Source organism: Gorilla gorilla, chromosome 6, assembly GCF_029281585.2.
Source record: "Gorilla gorilla gorilla isolate KB3781 chromosome 6, NHGRI_mGorGor1-v2.1_pri, whole genome shotgun sequence".
Lineage (NCBI taxonomy): Eukaryota > Metazoa > Chordata > Mammalia > Primates > Hominidae > Gorilla > Gorilla gorilla.
Genome location: NC_073230.2, coordinates 9711854 through 9731449, shown reverse-complemented (window position 1 = coordinate 9731449; position 19596 = coordinate 9711854). Strand labels below are relative to the sequence as shown.

Sequence of the window (19596 nt, the reverse complement as noted above, 5' to 3'; positions counted from 1 at the left end):
AGCCACTGCGCCTGGCCTCTTTTATGGTATTTTTCAGAGACAGGGTTTCGCTACGCTGGCCAGGCTGATGTAGAACTCCTTGGCCTCAAGTGATCTGCCCTCCTCAGCCTCCCAAGAGGCTGGGATTACAGGTGTGAGCCACCACTCCTGGCTGTATTTCTTAATACATTAAAAATAGTATTTAAAGGCTGGGTGCTGGTGGCTCACGCCTGTAATCCCAGCACTTTGGGAGGCTGAGGTGGGTGGATCACCTGAGGTCAGGAGTTCGAGACCAGCGTGACCAACATGGTGAAACCTCCTCTCTAATAAAAGTATAAACATTAGCCAGGTGTGGTGGCGGGTGCCTGTAATCCCAGCTACTTGGGAGGCTGAGGCAGGAGAATCGCTTGAACCTGGGAGGTAGAGGTTGCAGTGAGCCGAGATGACACCACTGCACTCCAGCCTGGGCGACAAGAGTGAAACTCCGTCTCAAAAAAAGTATTTAAATACCATTTTTGTTTGTGTTCAGATTGAAATGTCCTGAATGCATCAGTATATGCTTTTACTTTTTTTCCCCTTGGAGTGAAAATATTTAACCCGAATGAAAGCAATGAGTAATTGCATCCTTTGCAGAGTAAGTTATAAGCACAGTGAATAGAAAAACTCGGCCGGGTGTGGTGGCTCACGCCTGTAATATCAGCACTTTGGGAGGCCGAGGCAGGTGGATCACCTGAGGTCAGGAGTTGGAGACCAGCGTGACCAACATGGTGAAACCCCATCTCTACTAAAAATACAAAAATTAGCCAGGCATGGTGGCGGGCGCCTGTAATCCCAGCTAATTCCTGAGGCTGAGACAGGAGAATCACTTGAACCCGGAAGGCGGAGGTAGCAGTGAGCCGAGATTGCGCCACTGCACTCCAGCCTGGGCAACAGGAGCGGAACTCTGTCTCAAAAAAAAAAAAAAAAAAAAAAAAAAGAAAAGAAAACCTGGGTTGCGTTAGTGTTAGAGCGTAGCAAAACCCATTTGTTCGCGGTGAGAAGTGCCAGGAGGAGATTACGGAAGATGTCTTTAATGGAGGTGATTAAAGTGACCACTCACGTGGTTCCCAGGACTCCCGATGGAAACAAGCAGATCTGTGGTTTTCCCTGGCAGCTCCTGGACCCAAGTGTGTGTGGCCGGAGGGGGCCTCTGGGGGTGGGGTTATTGCTCTGGGCGGCCTTTTCAGACCCACTGTCTGAGCAGCACTGGGGGCCTGGCCAGTGCCCTCCGCTAGCTGCTGGGCCCTCTGCCACCTCTAGGGAGAGTTTTGAGAACTCGCCCAGAGCAGAAGATGGGGGCCGGCGCCCTGGACTCTGTCCAGTGACCGCGTGTGCTCCTCCAGCTGACAGGGAGTTCATCGAGGCCAGGAGGAGAGCCCTGAAGCGCTTCGTCAACCTGGTGGCGCGGCACCCCCTGTTCTCCGAGGATGTGGTCCTCAAGCTCTTCCTGTCCTTCAGCGGCTCGGTGAGTGTGTCTGCCCTGCCCGTGTGCCGGCCCCCGGGAGTCCTCGAGCCTCCGGACCCGCCCTTTCCTCTCTCAGGTTTGGTTTCTTATCCTCCTGGTCCCTTGTTTGGATGCCCAGCAGGAATGACATGGACAAGACTTCTTTCCTTTCCAGATAACAGTCTGAATGTGATTTTCAGAGATGTCCTTGGTGTTGACTTTGCAGGATTTTGTAAATCCGCCTGGAGATCATGGATCTCTGTGGTCACTTTGAGGATTTAGGCTGGATGGTTTGAGGATTTAGGCTGGATGGTTTGGAGGGTTTAGGGAGGCGCCAGAGACTCCAGATGGGAAGAAGTGTTGACTTAAAACAAGGCCCTGTCTGACTAAGGGCCACTGGCACACAGCCTGAGCCTCCTTGTCAGAGCCACAGCTCAGACCTGCATCCGGGAATTAACTTCTTGTACATGCGCTCCGTCAGAGGCCTGAATGGGGCTTCCCTCCTCCCAGCTGCTGCGGCACAGCCTTACTGTGTGTCAAAAAGCTATAGTTCGCAGGCACAGTGGCCCACGCCTCTAATCCCAGCGCTTTGAGAGGCCGAGGCTGGATGGTCCCTTAAGCCCAGGCGTTTGAGACCAGCCTGGACGACATAGCGAGACTTCGTCTCTACCAAAACAAAACAAAACAAAACTGAGGCCAGGCATGGTGGTGCACACCTGTAATCCCAGTCACTTGGGAGGCTGAGGCATGAGAATCGCTTGAACCCAGGAGGTGGAGCTTGCAGTGAACTGTGATTGTGCCACTGCACTCCAGCCTGGGCGACAGAGTGAGACCCTGTCTCAAAAAAACAAAACAAAACAAAAAACAACCCTGCAGCCCAGCTCCTGTTTCCTGGAGGAGGAAGCAGCTGCCAGCCCCTCCAGGGAAGGCAGGTCCTATGCTTCTCCTCCACCTGTGCCTGCAGGACCCTCTCCCTGTGCGGGGAGGGGCGGGGGCTCCACTGGAATAGAGGTTTCCAGGCTCTCCTCTATTTCAGGGAAACCCCTTCTTGAATGGGGACCTGAGGGCCTCTGTCCTTGTCCCTGCTGCAGGAAGACACCCCCACTCCCAGGCTGACTTCACACAAGCCTTGGTTCCTTTTGTCTTCGTTCCTCTCGGAGGCAGAGGGGCCTTCCCCCTGTGCCTGGGATGTCCCTGGGATGCCCCCGGGGATGTCTGGAGCAGGCAGTGGGATCTTTGAGCCCTGGGGTTGGCAGCCTTCCTTTGGAGGCGATCTGGGTTGTCAGAAGAGGAACGTGGCAGGACCTGGGAGGGGTGGTGGGCAGGGGTGCGGTGGATCACAGGTGGGCAATACCCCTGTTCTGGGGGCAGGACGCTCCCGGTGGCCTTCCCACAGGTATCATTCTCTGTCACTTCCCGGCCTCAGTGTGCTTGCTTGCTTTCTGTTTTTAGAGATGGGGTCTCACTATGTTACCCAGGCTGGCCCTGAACCCCTGGGCTCAAGCGATCCTCCCGCCTCAGGCTCTGAGTAGCTGGGACTACAGGCACGCACCATGCTGGGCCTCAGGTCTTTTTTTTTTTTGTAAAATGAGAGTTGAGTCAGATGATCTTTAAGGCATCTCTGAAACCTGAGAATTCCTGGACACACAAACAGCTGCATATGAAGGTTTCCCCTTGTATCTCCTGGGTGGCTCCTGATTTTAAGGCACGGCTTTGCCCAGGAGCCCTCATTCAGATGAGAGGGCTCCAGTGCCAGGAGCTGGGCCTGTCCCTCTGCCCAGCAGCTCCCTGGGCTCTGGTGTCCCTGGTGCCATGGATGCATTCCCAGGAAGGAAGACACTTTTGCCCTGTGCTATTGCATTTTTGGAAGCTACCAGGGTCTCAGGTATCTCTGGGGCTGACGCCGCCCCGGGTCTGTGGATGGAGGGGCCGTTTCTCTGCAGAGCCGCCCCGGGTCTGTGGATGGAGGGGCCGTTTCTCTGGAGAGCCGCCTCCAGTCTGTGGATGGAGGGGCCGTTTCTCTGCAGAGCCGCCCCCCGTCTGCAGATGGAGTGGCTGTGCCTCTGGAGAGAGGCTGCAGGTTTGTGGTGCTCCTGCTGTGAAGCCAGGCCGTCCTGTTTGGTGAGAAAAACATCTAAGGGAGAGTCAAGAGATTGCGGAATACTAATGTCAAAGCCAACATATGGAAATGTGTTTCTCCTGAGGAAAGACGACCTCCCGCTCCACAGTGACCCATGCCCCACAGCGGCTTTCTTGCTGCTAGTAGAAGAGGGTGAAGCTGTGTGTTTTCCTTTTGCAGGATGTGCAGAACAAGTTAAAGGAGTCAGCACAGTGCGTTGGGGACGAATTCCTGAACTGTAAGCTGGCTACCAGGGCCAAGGTATTTTTCTAACTTTGCAGAGTACTTCCCTTTTTAACCAGACAAACAACAGTTTTAACCCTTCAAAGTGATTTTGCCTCCTCTGCGTGGCAGGGATTATGCTGACATCTGTCGCATGGTTTCCTCATTTAACCCTCGTTTCAGCTGCTCCGACACAGGGCTGGGAGGCCTGTTTTACGGATGGAGAAACAGGCTCAGCGAGGCTGTCATTTGCCAAGGCCCCGAGCCTCTAAGCAGCAGGGCCGGGTTGCGGCTGAGCTCTGCCCTCAGGCCCTCCAGGCACCTCGTGCCCTCTGCCCTTTTCTGTGACTCAGACAGACGGATGCTTGTGTCACCACCTTTTCAGACTTCTGGGGATTCATTGTTGCATTTGTTTATTATTAAATGTTTAAAGTTTGGTCTTTTTCCAAAAAGGACTAAGGTAGCTACTTGGTAGTTTTTTTGTTTTTGGTTTTTTCTTTTTAAACCTCTTCTTCAGGCCGGCGCGGTGGCTCCTTCCTGTAATCCCAGCACTTTGGGAGGCTGAGGCTGTCGGATCACTTGAGGTTAGGAGTTTGAGACCAGCCTGGCCAACATAGCAAAACCCCATCTCTAATAAAAATACAAAACAAAAAACAAAAACAAAACAAAGCAAAACAAACCTCAAAAAACCGGCCGGGCGTGGTGGCTCACGCCTGTAATCCTAGCACTTTGGGAGGCCGAGGCGGGTGGATCACGAGGTCAGGAGTTCAAGACTAGCCTGACTAACATGGTGAAACCCCGCCTCTACTAAAAATACAAAAATTAGCTGGGTGCGGTGGCGTGCACCTGTAATTCCAGCTACTCAGGAGGCTGAGGCAGGAGAATTGCTTGAACCCAGGAGGCAGAGGTTGGAGTGAGCCAAGATTGCGCCACTGCACTCCAGCCTGGACGACAGAGACGCCATCAAAAAAAAGAAAAAAAAAATTAGCCAGGCTTGGTGGCAGGCACCTGTAATCCCAGCTGTTTGGGAGGCTGAGGCAGAAGGATTGCTTGAACCCAGGAGGCGGAGGCTGCAGTGAGCCCAGGTCGTGCCATTGCACTCCAGCTTGGGTAACAGAGGGAGACTTTGTGTCAAAGACAACAACAACAACAACAAAAAAAAAAACAGAAAAAAACCTGCTTCTTCATACAAAAATTAAAAATCTATTTTATTTTATTTTTTGAGACAAGGTCTTGCTCTGTCCTCTAGGCTATAGTGCAGTGGTGCAATCGTAGGTCATTGCAGCCTCGACCTCCTGGGTTCAAGCAATTCTCCCACTTCAGCCTCCCAGAATAGCTGGGACCACAGGCGTGCACCACAGTACTTGGCTGATTTGTTTGTTTGTTTTTGATATAGATGAAGTCTCACTATGTTGCCCAGGCTGGTCTTGAACTCTTGGCCTCAAGCAATCCTCCTGGCATGGCCCCCGAAAGTACTGGGATTAAAGGCATGAGCCACCATGCCTGGCCAAATCTTTTACCTTCATTTTACTCTCTGAGCTTTCTGTTTTCTGAACACTGATACTTAGTATCAAATCTTATAAAAAGTCTTTGGGAATAAATGCGGCATAGAAGAGGCCTTCCCCCCATGTGGAGAGTCTTTCAGGAATTTATGTTCATTGTGTTTAACTTGAAGATTGTTTGTTTTTATTTTTGTTGTTTTCTGGGGACAGGGTCCCCAGGCTGGAGTGCAGTGTTGTGATCATGGCTCCTTGCAGCATGGAACTTCTGGGCTCAAGTGATCCTCCTGCCTCAGTCCTCTGTAAGCACCTGGGACCACAGGCGCTCCGCCACGCCTGGCTAATTTTTTGATTTTTTGGGAGAGATGGGGTTTCACTATGTTGCCTAGGCTGTTCTTAAACTCCCAGGCTCTAGCAATCCTCTTGCCTCAGTCTCCCAGAGTGCTGGGGTACAGGTGTGAGTCACTGTATCCAGCTAAAGATTAGTATTATTAGTTTTTGAGACGGAGTCTCGCTCTGTTGCCCAGGCTGGGGTGCAGTGGTGTGATCGTGGCTCACTGCAAGCTCCGCCTCCAGGGTTCACGCCATTCTCCTGCCTCAGCCTCCCAAGTAGCTGGGACTAGGTGCCCACCACCAGGCTCGGCTAATTTTTTGTATTTTTAGTAGAGACGGGGTTTCACCATGGTCTCCATCGCCTGACCTCGTGATTCGCCCGCCTCGGCCTCCCAAAGTGCTGGGATTACAGGCGTGAGCCACTGCACCCGGCAAGATTATTATTTGAGTGTTTTGTTGGTTTGTTTGTTTTGAGACAGAGTCTCGTTCTGTCACCCAGACTGGAGTGTGGTCACGCGATCTCAGCTCACTGCAACCTCTGCCTCCCGGATTCAAGCAATTCTCCTGTCTCAGCCTCCGGAGTAGCTGGGATTACAGGTGCATGCTGCCATGCCCAGCTAATTTTTGTATTTTTAGTGGAGATGGGGTTTCACCATATTGGTCAGGCTGGTCTCGAACTCCTGACCTCAGGTGATCCACCTGCCTCAGCCTCCAAAGTGCTGGGATTACAGGTGTGAGTGACTGCCCCCGACGTTATTTGGGTGTTTTTGGATAGGCGCTCCAGTGTGATGAGATTTCAGTGGACTCTGTGGTCCTCATCCCATGGGGTCATTTGTCTTCGTGTTTGTGGCATGCAGGTGATGATGGTTTTTGTTTCTTTTTTGGACACACAGAGTGATCCCTGCAGGCCTGGAGGAGTGGGGCTCCCGGGGTGGCTCACGGACCTGCTGGGTCTCCCGTGGCTCAGCTTTTGGGGGACCGGCTGCTGCCGTCCGACAGGTGCTCCCCAGCGACTGACACAGTGTCTCTCCCCCCATCATGATGTTAGGACTTCCTCCCAGCTGACATCCAGGCTCAGTTTGCCATCAGCCGGGAGCTGATCCGGAACATCTACAATAGCTTTCACAAGCTTCGCGACAGGGCCGAGCGGATCGCGTCGCGGGCCATCGACAACGCGGCAGATCTTCTTATATTCGGGAAGGAGCTAAGGTAGGTGACCTTTCAGCTTCTGCAGGGGCACGCGCGGTGGGACGGGAATCCACGCTGGTGAAGGGCTTGGGCGGAAAGTGCATTTACCGTAATAACCAGCATCCTGACCCATTTCACCTCAGAAGGGGCAGAAAGTGGGTCAGGCACATGGGGGGTCATATTTGGAAGAAACACGGGAGAATTTCGGCCCTGAAACACGGATTTCTGAGCACGAGTAAATGCTCACCAGTTTCTAGTCTGGTAGTTTTTCCACTGTCAGGATGAGACTTTAAAAAAAGATCCCAGGCCAGGCGTGGTGGCTCACACCTGTAATCCCAGCACTTTGGGAGGCCGAGGTGGGTGGATCACGAGGTCAGGAGTTCAAGATCAGCCTGGCCAAGATGGTGAAACCCTTCTCTACTAAAAATACAAAAAAAGGTTCTCTGGGCGTGGTGGCGGGTGCCTGTCATCTCAGCTACTCGGGAGGCTGAGGCAGAGAATTGCTTGAACCCGGGAGGTGGAGGTTGCAGTGAGCCGAGATCGTGCCTCTGCACTCCAGCCTGGGTGATACAACGAGACTCCGTCTCAAAAAAAAAAAAGATCCTTTTGACTTGGGGAAGAACAGACCATGGGCTGGCAACGCTTCCTTTGCCTGAGGGGAGGGGAGACCCCACCCGGGACTCTGCTTGCCCCAGCAGTGCCCGTCACCTGTGCACACACGTCACCTGGGGGCTGGTCGGGAAGAAGAGACGCAGCAGGGCCTGAGGTGCAGCCCCCGGGCCACCCTTTCTCCTGGGCTCCCAGGGTCCCCACAGGCCACTCTTTGAGCAGCAGGGGCCTAGGACGGGGTCATGCAGGTTGCCGTGGAGGACGTCTGTCGGCGGGGATGCCAGACTCGACTGCCAGGTGAGCTCCAGGCCTTGAGTGTCTCCTCTCCTGTGTGCTTGCTCCCTCAGTGCAATAGGGTCTGACACGACCCCGCTGCCCTCCTGGGCCGCTCTGAACAGCAGCACGTGGGGGTCCCTGAAGCAGGCTCTGAAAGGCCTGTCTGTGGAATTCGCGCTGCTCGCCGACAAGGCTGCACAACAGGTGAGTGGTTCGGTTCTCCCAGGCGCCTGTTCAGAGAACACGCTATGCCTTGGCATGGGGAGCGCCTCCTGCTTAGATGGGCTTCACAGCTCGTTTTTGTTTTGTTGTTTTGAGAAGGAGTCTCGCTCTGTCGCCAGGCTGGAGCGCAATGGCGCAGTCTCGGCTTGCTGCAACCTCTGCCTCCCGGGTTCAAGTGATTCTCCTGCCTTAGCCTCCTGAGTAGCTGGGATTACAGGCGTCCACCACCATGCCTGGCTAATTTTTTGTATTTTTAGTAGAGATGAGGTTTCACCATATTTGTCAGGCTGGTCTTGAACTCCTGACCTTAGGTGACCCGCCCGCTTCGGCTTCCCAAAGTGCTGGGATTACAGGCGTGAGCCACTGTGCCCGGCTGGCTTCCCAGTTCTGAGCCGAGTGAATGACAGCTGTGCCCTGGGTGGGAGCTGCCCGTCCACATCTGTTCCTGGTGGCTCCCTGGGAGCGTTTACGCTTTCGAGAGGGGGTTGCCAGCGACAAAACAGATGAGGCTGTAGTCTTGAGTGTTGATTTTGCTGAGGTTGGAAGACAGACTCTGTCTTTGAAAAGATGATCTTGGGCTTCCAGGCATACTCCTGGGTGGACCAGTTAGTTCCCACTTTGCTGTCTGAGTCCACTAGGATTTGGCACTGGAGACTTAACTCATCAGAATAGTAAAGCCCCAGCACCTGAGCGGCTCCCACCTCCCGCTCCACACACAACCTCTGGCAGTGCTCCTGCTGCATGGGCAGAAGCTGATTTCAGAAATTCGCCAAGATCTTGGAGTCATTTGGGATCAGTCTGAAGATACGGTGTTTACTATCACACTGGAAAGCTCATCTGGGTGCTTTTATGTTAAAAAAGTGTTACGTGGCTGGGCACGGCGGCTCACACCTATCATCCCAGCGCTTTGGGAGGCGGAGGCAGGAGGACTGCTTGAGCCCAGGAGTTCAGGACCACCCTGGGCAACAGAGCAAGATCTCATCTCTATAAAAAATAAAAAAAAATTAGCCAGGGGTGGCGGTGCGTGTCTGTAGTCCCAGCTACTCAAGAGGCTGAGGTGGGAGGATCACCTGAACCCAAGAGGTAGAGGCTTCAGTGAGCCATGATGGTACCGCTGCACTCCAGCCTGGGCGACAGAGCGAGACCCTGTCTCAAAAACAAAAAAAAGTGGACATAGTTGTGAAGGTGGGAGCTTGCTGCCTAGTTCCTATTTCTTGGGAAAGTGGCCTCCAGGCTACTCATATTAGTTTGAAGAGAGTGATCAGAGTGTGCCCGTGAGGGCTGTGCTTCCCCCTGAGCCCCGGAGCTCCTGAGTGGCTTGGTGAATGGTGAACCCACCTGCTGTGGAGTCGGGGCTTTTTAAGCTGGAAGCGAACCCACCTGCTGTGGAGTCGGGGCTTTTTAAGCTGGAAACGGGGCGCTCAGGTGCCCGTGACGTTTTTCGTACTGAAGAGGAAATTCGATGTCTTTGCTGGTGTGGAAAGTCTTGGGTTTTCTTCCTCTTCCGCCCCCGTGCTTCTGTGTTCCCTTTAGAAACGGAGGGAGGGCACTGTTGGTTTCTGTAGATAGGGGCTGAGTCTATTCTGTCTCCAGGTCTGTGTGCCCACTCCCCCCAGGTGGAGGGGACCGAGAACGTGGGACTGGGGGCTTGTCTGGATAGAGACAGAGGACCTCAGGGCCCCCTGCCCTATGCATTATGTGTCTGTACCGTGACCATGCTCAAGCTATTTTGGTCTCCAGGCCTCAGTTTCCCCATTAATTAACTACAAGGGGGTTGGACTAGATTATTAAAAGAGCTATTTCTTTTTTTTTTTTTTTTTTTGAGACGGAGTCTCGCTCTGTTGCCCAGGCTGGAGTGCAGTGGTGTGATCTCGGCTCACTGCAACCTCTGCCTCCCGGGTTCAAGCAATTCTCCTGCCTCAGCCTCCTGAGTAGCTGGGATTACAGGTGTGCACCACCACACCCGGCTAATTTTTGTATTTTTAGTAGAGATGGGGTTTCACCGTGTTGGCCGGGCTGGTCTCAAACTCCTGACCTCAAGTGATCCGCCAGCCTCGGCCTCCCAAAGTGCTGGGATTACAGGCACGAGCCTCTGAGCCCGGCCAAAGGAGCTGTTTCTGTAATCTGCTGACCCTTTCCCCCAGCTCGGTGTGCAAAGCATAAAAGCCGTTCCTGTCACAGGGACCCTGACCCCTGACACATTCCACTCCCTCTTCAGCAGGTGGCTGTTGGCGGGGTGCCCAGAGTGCCCTGGGGCTCTGCAGAGCTCAGGATGAGCATCACTCATGAGGTGATTTCCAAGGTTTTTTCTGATTCAGCCCTGGATGCCGCATTTCCACCTTGAAGAGGGAGAGAAGGTTGAGGCTTCTGGTGCAGTAGGAGTTTATGGCTTGAGGTTCTGCCCAGCTCTGTGCCTCTTGGACGTCTCATGAGTTGTGTTTTGGGACTGTGATGTCTGGAGAAGTGCTGTTTCCTGAATCTCTCTCACTGTCCTTGGTTGTAGTGAAATTGAGCTTTTACATGAAACAAACCTCGAGGCCTTTCATTTGATGCAGCAGAAGTTCCATCTCACCCTTGCTGTTCAGTCGGAGGCAGCAAGGACTGTTTTTCCTAATTTTGCTTGTACTTATACCAGTTATACTCTCCCCAGACCTATTAGGAGCTGAAGGTAGCCATATCCCAGCAAGACACGTGAGACTCGGAGTAGGGTCTGTGTTTTCCATGGTGACGGGATCTTCGCCTTGGTTAAAGGCGCATGCATTAATGGTTTAGGGCACATTTGTCCAACCTGTGGCCCACGGGCTGCGTGCGGCCCAGGACAGCTTTGAATGTGGCCTAACACAAATCCGTAAACTTGGCTGGGTGCAGTGGCTCATGCCTGTAATCTTAGCACTTTGGGAGGCTGAGATGGGCAGATCACCTGAGGTCAGGAGTTCGAGACCAGCCTGGCCAACATGGTGAAACCCCACCTCTACTAAAAATACAAAAATTAGCCAGGCATGGTGGCGGGCACCTGTAATCTCAGGTACTCAGGAGGCTGAGGCAGGAGAGAATCGCTTGAACCTGGGAGGCGGAGGTTGCAGTGAGCTGGGATCATGCCACTGCACTCCAGCCTGGGTAACAGAGCAAGACTCTGTCTCAAAAAAAAGCCAAATCTGTAAACTTTCTGAAAACATTATGAGATTTACACACAGACCTACCTACCTTCCTTCCTTCCTCTCTCTCTTTCTTTTTTCTTTTTTTGTTTTTTTTTTAGTTCATCAGCTATCATAGTGTTAGTGTATTTTATGTGTGGCTCAAGACAATTCTTCTTCTTCTAGTGTGGCCCTGGGAAGCCAAAACATTGGACACCCCTGGTTTAGGGCCTTGTGCAGCACTGAACCACAGATGGGACTTGGTGACAAATGACACGAACAGAGGGACCCCTGAACTCCCCCTCTTCTGCTGGGCCAGGGAATAAGCCTCCATTCTCCTGAGCCCCTGCCTGGTCAGGTGGGAGCTGGGCACCTGTGGTCAGCTGGCGTTTTCCCTCTTGAGTTTTAGAAACTCTTAGCACACCTCTTCTCCTGGCACATTTTACTGGCTGGAATCCCAGCTGCTTTGGGTGTGGGGTTGGTGGCCAGGGAGCCTCTGTGTTCAGTCGGCCTGAGGTCTGGAGGGTGGAAGGGGCATCTTAGGGTCCCCTGGGGTGCAGCAGAGCCTGGACGGCACCCCCGGCTCCCATTCCAGGGCTGTGTCCCATAAAACTCCTTCATCCACTTCTGCCTGCCCCGTCTCCTGCTGAGCTTGACGTGCAGTGCGTGGGGTGAGCTTTTCACCCCCTGCCACGGCTGGAGCCCGAGGAATCGTGGAGGGAGCGTGGTCTCCCCGGGGTGCTCAGCGAGCTGTGGGGACTGAGGGCGTGAGCTGTGGGGACCGGAGCCCTTCAGGGCCGGGTGTGACTGAAGGCGTCAGTGTCGGGGGTTTCCCCAGGATACCTGCCATCGGCCTGGCTTGGTTGCGGTTGTGGCTGGGGGGTCTGTGGTGAGCTGTGCAGGTCAGGGGTGGATGGGCTGCCGCTTCCGCTGCCTTCCCCAGACCCCTGCTGTCTCCAGAGCTTGGATGCTCCCCTCAGTGGCACCCGGAGCCCAGGGCTTTGGACCGACTCTTCATACCGGAGATGCCTCTGAGCACCGTGTGTTCGGGCCGTGTGCACTGTGCCTGGCCTGCGCCCCCACCGAGGGCTGCTACTGGTGTAAGCCGGGGAGGCCGAGGCAGCGTATGGGTGGGGTTCGCCCGTGGGGGCTGCCTCGTGTCCCCAGGTGCTGTGGTGAGTCTAGGAGCAGGGCATCCCTCTGCCGTGACGGGGCCCCTGTTCCACTCCAGGGCTGCCCGCCATTTACTGTGCACTCACTGCCCTGTTGGGCTCTCTCTGTGGCTGTGCTGCCCGCACAGAGCCTTGTGTGAGGGCCAAAGAGGAGCCTGTGTCCACTGCTGCCCCCGCAGCCGAGTGTGGTGCTTCTGCGTGCAGCCTGAGGCGGCCGCCTCTCTTCCTGGATCAGCAGCACGTCCTTCCTGCAGCTGCTGTCTCTCCTACCTACCCTGCGCCCCCTACCCTGTGCCCCCTTCCTAGGCCTGCGTTTCTCTCTCCTGTTACTGATGCGGAGACAACACCCTTGTTCTCCTCCGTGCCCCTCCTGGGCGTGCCCGTTTTGCACACGGCTCACAGCATTATATGGGAGCTCGGGTTTTCTGCAGTGCTTGATGGAGCCTTAGGGGTCGGGGGGTCTGGGGCATCTGGCTCTCCCAGCATATGTGTCGGGAGAGTCGCCGGCTTTGCGAAGGCCTGAGAAAGGCAAGGCAGGCCGGGCTGATGAGCAGGAGGGCGGGCAGCTGTCCCGCGGGAACGCAGGCCTTGTTCCCATCAAGACTGCTGGGCCAGGCCGAGTGCAGCGGCTCACGCCTGTAATCCCAGCACTTTGGGAGGCTGAGGCGGGCGGATCACGAGGTCTGGAGATCAAGACCATCCTGGCTAACACGGTGAAACCCCGTCTCTACTTAAAAAAAAAAAAAAAAATACAAAAAATTAGCCGGGCGTGGTGGCGGGCGCCTGTAGTCCCAGCTACTCGGGAGGCTGAGGCAGGAGAATGGCGTGAACCCGGGAGGCGGAGCTTGCAGTGAGCCGAGATCGCACCACTGCACTCCAGCCTGGGCGACAGAGCGAGACTCCGACTCAAAAAAAAAAAAAAAAAAGACTGCGGGGCTCGAAAGGCGTGTCCGCCTGGTAATGGGTGGGCTGGTGGGGAAGGGGGCCCCCTGCAGACCTGGCTGGTGGTCCTGGGGAGCCCCTCTGACTCTGGGAGGAAGGAACCGGCCCAGGCCAGGCTTGGGTCTAAGTTCCCGGGCAGGGACCGGGTCCTATGTGCGTCCGTGTGGGTGAGCTCCCCCTCGCCTTCCAGGGTAAGCAGGAAGAGAACGACGTGGTGGAGAAGCTGAACCTCTTCTTGGATCTGCTGCAGTCCTATAAGGTGAGTCTTGGCTGCTCCTTGGCTGGGGGCAGAACTTTCAGGAATGATCTTAGGATCCTTCAAGGGTCTAACTCCTGGGGGACGGAAGAGGAGCTGAGAAGCCAGGGCTGCAGGGGAAGACGGGGCCTTCCGTCTCGCGGGGGTGCTTCCCTCGGCCGGCTCCGCAGGGCCCTGGCGCAGGCATCGAGACAGCGGGCGAATGCCTCCCCCGGCCCCGCAGGACCTGTGCGAGCGCCATGAGAAGGGCGTGCTGCACAAGCACCAGCGGGCCCTGCACAAGTACAGCCTGATGAAGAGGCAGATGATGAGCGCCACCGCGCAGAACCGCGAGCCGGAGTCCGTGGAGCAGCTGGAGTCCCGCATCGTGGAGGTGGGTGGCGGGGCGGCCAAGCAGGCCCGTGGGAGCCTTTCCCCTCCCGGCCATGGTGGGACCGGAGCCGTCCTGGTGGGCTCCACCGGGTTGGCTCCTTGTGTCTGGAACAGAGCTGGGGGTGCAGTGGAGGCAGGGAGCTGGCCCGCGTGCCCAGAGTGATGCGGCTCCCTGCGCGGTGCTCCCTCCCCGGCCCTCTCTTACCTCGCCACCTTCCAAACGCCTGGTGAAGGCTGAAGGAGAAGGGGTCGCCCTGGCTCAGGGAGCACGCTGGTGTTCGGGCCTCGGTGCTCCGGTCGCCGGCTGGGCCGGGTGCGAAAGGCGGCTGTTTGCTCCGCAGCAGGAGAACGCGATTCAGACGATGGAGCTGCGGAACTACTTCTCCCTGTACTGCCTGCACCAGGAGACACAGCTCATCCACGTCTACCTGCCCCTCACCTCCCACATCCTCCGCGCCTTCGTCAACTCTCAGATCCAAGGGCACAAGGAGGTGAGTCCGCCCTGCCCCGGCCGCCGTCTCGGCCACGGCCTTTCTTTCTCCCTCCGCCCTTCCTTCAAGCCTGGCAGCGCGGTGGCCGGCCGCCCTAGAGAGGTTCTTTAGTGGAGTTAGGGTCCGCATGGGCCTTGGAACACGGTGCTCGCCCGGATCTTCTAGTCTCCTGTGTAGCCAAAATCAGAATCGTGAGGGTGTCCCTGTGACTCCTGGGGGGCGGAGGGAGGAGCAGATAGGGAGAGTTTGCCTCCTGGAGGGATTTGAGAAGTCGGAGGTAAAGCCCGCAGAGCTCCCGCAGCCTGAGGCTGAGAGAAGGGTTCTAGCGCTTCGGAGCGCCGCAGGTGGCTGTTCTTCCAAAGAGCCCTGGCCGGCTTCCTCCAGACCAGATGGCGGTTCCTTCAGCCTGTGAGAAGAAACGCTCCCAAGGTCCTGGGACAGGCCTCCCTTGATTTCTGGTGGCCAGCTCACTGCAGCTCCGCTGGGATTACAGGCGTGAGCCCCTGTGCCTGGTTGAAATTAAGTTTATTAAGTAGCTGCAAGTAGCTTTGAAGCCATGGTCTGTGGTGTGTGTGGAATGGCACCGAGTGTCGGGGGGGGGGGTCACGAGATTCCACACTGTCCCCGGGAGGTGCTTGGTGCCGTGGGTGCCGTCTGGCAGTTTGGGAATGGCAGGCTGGAGGCGGCCTTGGTGGGGCTGGAGAGGCGGAGACAGCCGCCGTGTTAGGAGCATCACTGTGAGATGGCCAGGGTCTCAGGGACCAGGTTGGGCTTGGACATGTGAGTGGCCGGGTGTGTCCTCAGCGAAGGAATGGGACCAACAGGCGCCCGGGGCATGATGCCATAACCCCAGTCCTACCAGGTTTTTTATTGTGGTGGTGAGGAATTTCCAGCCCTGTGATGCTGTGTGCGCTGTGGTCCAGTGACTCAGCCTCCCCTGCAGGCCCCCGGGGTGCGCCCTGTCCTTCTCTGGCCACCTGATCCCTGCCTCACTGCCACGCTCCCCTCCTCACATCCACAGCATCCGTTCCTTGCCCTGGTTCCAAAAGTGCTTGGCGAGTGGGGCCGCCGTTTGCATTCCGGTTTGGGTATTATTGATTTGGTGGTTGTGGTCTTTGTGTTTTTGGTTTGCTTTTTGGTTTTGAGGTGGAGTCGTGCTCTGTCACCCAAGCTGGAGTGCAGTGGTGCAATCACAGCTCACTGCAGCCCCAACCTCCGGAGTAGCTGGGACCACAGGCAGGCGCCACCACATCCGACTCATATTTCTGATTTTCTGTGGAGACAGGGTGTCCCTGTGTTGCCCAGGCTGGCCTTGGTGTTTGACCTGCCAAGGCTTCCATGAGGCCAGTGCCCGCATGGCAGCTAGAGCACGTACTGGCAGTGACGCGATAGCAGTGTTTCTCATGATTCCATGGCAGGCAGATGTGTGGCCCTTTGGTCCTGGGTGCAGGGATCGAAGCGTGGGTGTCTGTGAGGACAGATCACATGTCGCTGGTCCACTCCTCATTTGGGCTTCCTCTGTGCAGGATGGGCAGCACTGGTTCTGCCAGAGGTTTGAGGAGCTGGCGCACCCGAGGGCCCCTCCCTCCCTGTCACTGGCAGGGGAAGGAAGTGGGATCAGAGCGTGAGGAGGAGCCCCGGCCCCGCCTGCTGATCTTGTTCTCTTCGGTTCCCTTTCAGATGAGCAAGGTGTGGAACGACCTGAGGCCCAAGCTCAGCTGCCTCTTTGCGGGACCACACAGCACCCTGACCCCACCGTGCTCCCCGCCGGAGGACGGCCTGTGTCCTCACTAGCGCCTGAGGCTGAGGTGGTGCTCCCTGCGGCCGCACTAAAACCTCTTTCCAAACGGTGTGTCCCGGTGTAATTCCCTTTGGACGGCAGCTCCCCTCCCCGCCACGCCCCGTGCTGCAGCTGAAGCAGAGGAGCTCACGCCTGCGGGTCGGGAAGGGCATCCGTGGACCATGGGGGCAGCTGGGCCACACTGTCCTTCGCCCTGTGGCCTGCTAGCCTGGTCGAGAGGGGTGGTGGGGTTCTCTGGAATGGTTTCCTCCTGACACCCAGAGCTGTGCGGGGAGGCAGGGATCTCTCATCTCACAGAGATTGTGCCTGGGGGAGCGTGGAGGCAGGGCCTCCAGGTGCTGGAACAGTTGGGAGGGGCAGCATCATGGTGCTCGGTCAGCCGAGGAGAGAGGGCAGGGCTGCCCTGCAGCCCAGGCATGGGACTGACCACGGACAGCGAGGGGACAGCCAGTGGTGCTGAGGCCGGGAGGGAGGGCCATCGAGTGTGGGGCACGCACGGTGAATTTTCTAGGGAAATTGCTGCAGTCAACACCTGGAGCCCTGGTCTGGGAGTGGCTTGTGGGGTCCAGTGGCCTCATGCCCTGTGCCCATATGATGACCCCATGTGTGCCCGTGTCCACACCATGACCCTGTGTGTGCCCGTGGTCTCAGGCCTGGAAGACAAAGGCGTGACGGAGAGCTGGGGCTCTGAGAGTGGGCGCTACAGCAGCTGTGTTCTCGTCCCCTGGACTCCCTTGATTTCTGGTGGCCAGTGTTGGGGTCTGCACCGTGTGGCACTGAGGCTGGATGGGCTGGCAGAGGACAGGTGGGGGCATGGGGGGGGCGTGTTCCATTCCAGCTGAGGCTTTAGAGGAGGGACAGCCCCCTTTTAAGTGGATTTCCTTCTCTGAGGCACCTAGAGCCCTCCTCCCAGCCTCCCGTCACGCACTTGCCGGCCCAGCCACCTGCTCACAGAGGGAACCAGTGGTCTTTCAGGCCCCTTCCCTGCTCTGGATGAAGAAGGCCATTCTCCTGAGCTCTGTGGGGCTGGACTGTCCGCCTCAGGCCTGGGTCTGCTTCTGCCCCGAACCCCTTTTGTGGAAGGCACACGGGAGCCCAGTGGACCCCTGCACTTCTCCGGAGCCTGAGGCCCCTCCCTGGCCGGGGAGAGGTGCTGGAAGAGGCCCGCCGGGCTCCAGGGTTTCCGAGGTCCCTCCGCTCCGCAGATGCTCGCTGGCCTCTGGGGCGTTCCCTCCTCTCACGGAGGGTGCTTTCCTTCCGCCTGTACCTACGGGCAGCTCACGGCCGTGGGATGGAGAGGGGACTCCTGTGTGTGCCCCGCAGGCAGGTGATCCATCATCCACTGCGAACCGGCCAGAGGGAACGGCCATGCCTTCTGGCCCTGTGGGCTGTGCTGACTCGGTGGCTGTGGGGCTCGGGCCCAGCCTGCCCTGCCCTGTGGGTTCTGCCGGTACCTTCCTGCTGTGAGGTGGGCTGCTTCCTTCTGGCCAGATGAGCAGAGGGCAGCGTTCCCTTTGGAGCCCAATGGGTGGGCTGTCCCGTGAGTCCCTAGTCCACCCGAGTCTTGGGCTGCGCTGCCTTCTGACCCCCCCTGCAGAGACAGGTTCTCAGTTGCCATGAGTGGCACCATGACACCCGAGCCATGAAGCGTGACCCCGTGTGGGCAGAAGGCTGCAAGGCCTCTCCGCCCACCCCGCACCTTCCTGGGGCCTGTCCAGCTGCAGGACCATAGAGGCTGTGGGGAGTCGTGGAGGGCATCAGGCGCTGGGGCCTCTGTGTCTCCAGAGTAGGCAAGGCACGCGCTCCTGACACAGCCCCCAAGGATTGAGCAAGACTTCAGAATGAGCTTTTCTGAAGGAGCTTTCCTGGCAGGGACTCCGGGGTCAGTGAGTATATGAGAGGCCACATACCTGGTGGCATCTCCCTGTGTTGGAAACTTCAAGAGCAGGGTCTCAGGGTCCTCGTGTCCAGAGGCTGAGGATGGAGGTGGAAGGCAGGAGGGCAGGGGTGAGGAGGGAACAGGAGGGCAGGAGTTGGGGGAGCAGGAGGACAGGGGTCAGGAGAACAGGGGTAAGGGAGGGCAGGGGTGAGGGGGAGCAGAAGAGGGATGAGGGGGAGCAGAAGGGCAGGCGTTGGGGGGACAAGAGGGCAGGGGTGAGAGCAAGGGGGCAGGGGTGAGAGAGCAGGAGGGCAGGGGTGAGAGAGCAGGAGGGCAGGGGTGAGGAGAGCAGGAGAGTAGGGGTGACGGGGAACAGGAGGACAGGGGTGAGGAGGGAGCAGGAGAACGGGTAAGGGAGCGCAGGGGTGAGGGGGAGCAGGAGGGCAGGGGTGAGGAGAGAGCAAGAGGGCAGGGGTGAGGAGAGCAAGAGGGCAGGGGTGGGAAGGCAGGGGGCGGTGGGGGGGCAGGAAGGCAGGGGTGGGAGGGTCAGGAGGGCAGGGTGAAGGGGGGGCTGGAGGGCAGCGGTGACGAGGGCAGCCTGTCTCCCACGTGTGGTGGCTGCTTCCTGTGTGCCCTGGGGTTGGCTCTGTGGAGTGGTGGGCACTGGCTTTGGAACACCTCCCTCCCCTCCCTCCTCTGCTACCCAGTGCCTTCTAAAGTGCAGCAGAAAGAGGCCTGCTAGGCAGGGGTGGCAGAGGCCACCTTCCTTCTCACAAATACTTCTTGGCCCTGGCCCTGTGCTGCCCGGGCGGGTCCCCAGGCTCAGGGGCTGAGAGGCTGCTTACTGCTGCAGGTGGAGGCCCCGTGCCGGAGGGAGAGCGGGGTTCCCCCCATGCCTCTCCAGCCCTCCTGCTGCCCACGGCCCAAGCCCAAGCTTGTGCCGGTCATTGCGGCCTTGCCTAGCTGGCAGGGACAGCTGCGTGTGATGCTGGTGGAGATGCCAGATGCCGCCTGCCCTGTGAGGATGGCTGGCGGGGCTGTGGGCTGGCAGGGCCGTGGGAGGGGGGTTGTGGGCTGGCGGGGCTGTGGGAAGGGGGCTGCCGATCATGGTGAAAGGGGACATTTTCATTGGGTCCTCGTGGTCTGTGTCCTGGGTACTCAGGGTCACCGTGCAGACAGCTGCCCTTTGTCTGCCGGAGACAGTGCAGGCAGGGGAGATAGGTTTAGGGCTCTGACATGGGGCACAGGGACTCCGAGCCAAGGGATGTCAGGGCGGCTCTGTGCATCTGAGGCCTTTGCCCTTGCTTTGCAGGTCAGTTCATGTCCAAAGCACTTTAGGAGGCTGCAGGGATCAATACCCAATATACCCAACAACTGGAATTGTTTACACATGACCTACATTTTGGACGGTTTATCAATAAACATGTGTGAACAACTGTTATTAAACGTGTATGAAAGTTGGGCAGGGGAGGGGAATAGCCTATGAGGCGTTCAACCTGGGTTTTAGCCCAGAGCCCTTGGCTGAGCCTCAGCTTCCCACACTGTGCAGGGGGGTTTTAAGAGGACACATCCCCAGCTTTTGGCACTGAGCATGTGTGTCTCTGCCCCGGGCCAGCTGC

The 19596-nt window shown here is 57.2% G+C and overlaps 1 protein-coding gene across 5 annotated transcripts in view; it reads left to right on the top strand.

Annotated features, from left to right (window-relative positions):
- Window positions 1-19423, top strand: part of SNX8 (sorting nexin 8) — a 98040-nt gene extending 78617 nt beyond the window's left edge. For all 5 annotated transcript variants that reach the window (XM_055346778.2, XM_055346777.2, XM_019031150.3 and 2 more), the window contains exons 4-11: window positions 1362-1483; window positions 3762-3842; window positions 6684-6844; window positions 7780-7912; window positions 13369-13437; window positions 13658-13807; window positions 14148-14297; window positions 15978-19423. In XM_055346778.2, the coding sequence (XP_055202753.1) occupies window positions 1362-1483; window positions 3762-3842; window positions 6684-6844; window positions 7780-7912; window positions 13369-13437; window positions 13658-13807; window positions 14148-14297; window positions 15978-16091 (980 nt within the window). In that variant the 3' untranslated portion in view covers window positions 16092-19423. The remainder of the gene's footprint in view (window positions 1-1361; window positions 1484-3761; window positions 3843-6683; window positions 6845-7779; window positions 7913-13368; window positions 13438-13657; window positions 13808-14147; window positions 14298-15977) is intronic.
- The last annotated feature ends 173 nt before the right edge of the window (window positions 19424-19596 follow it).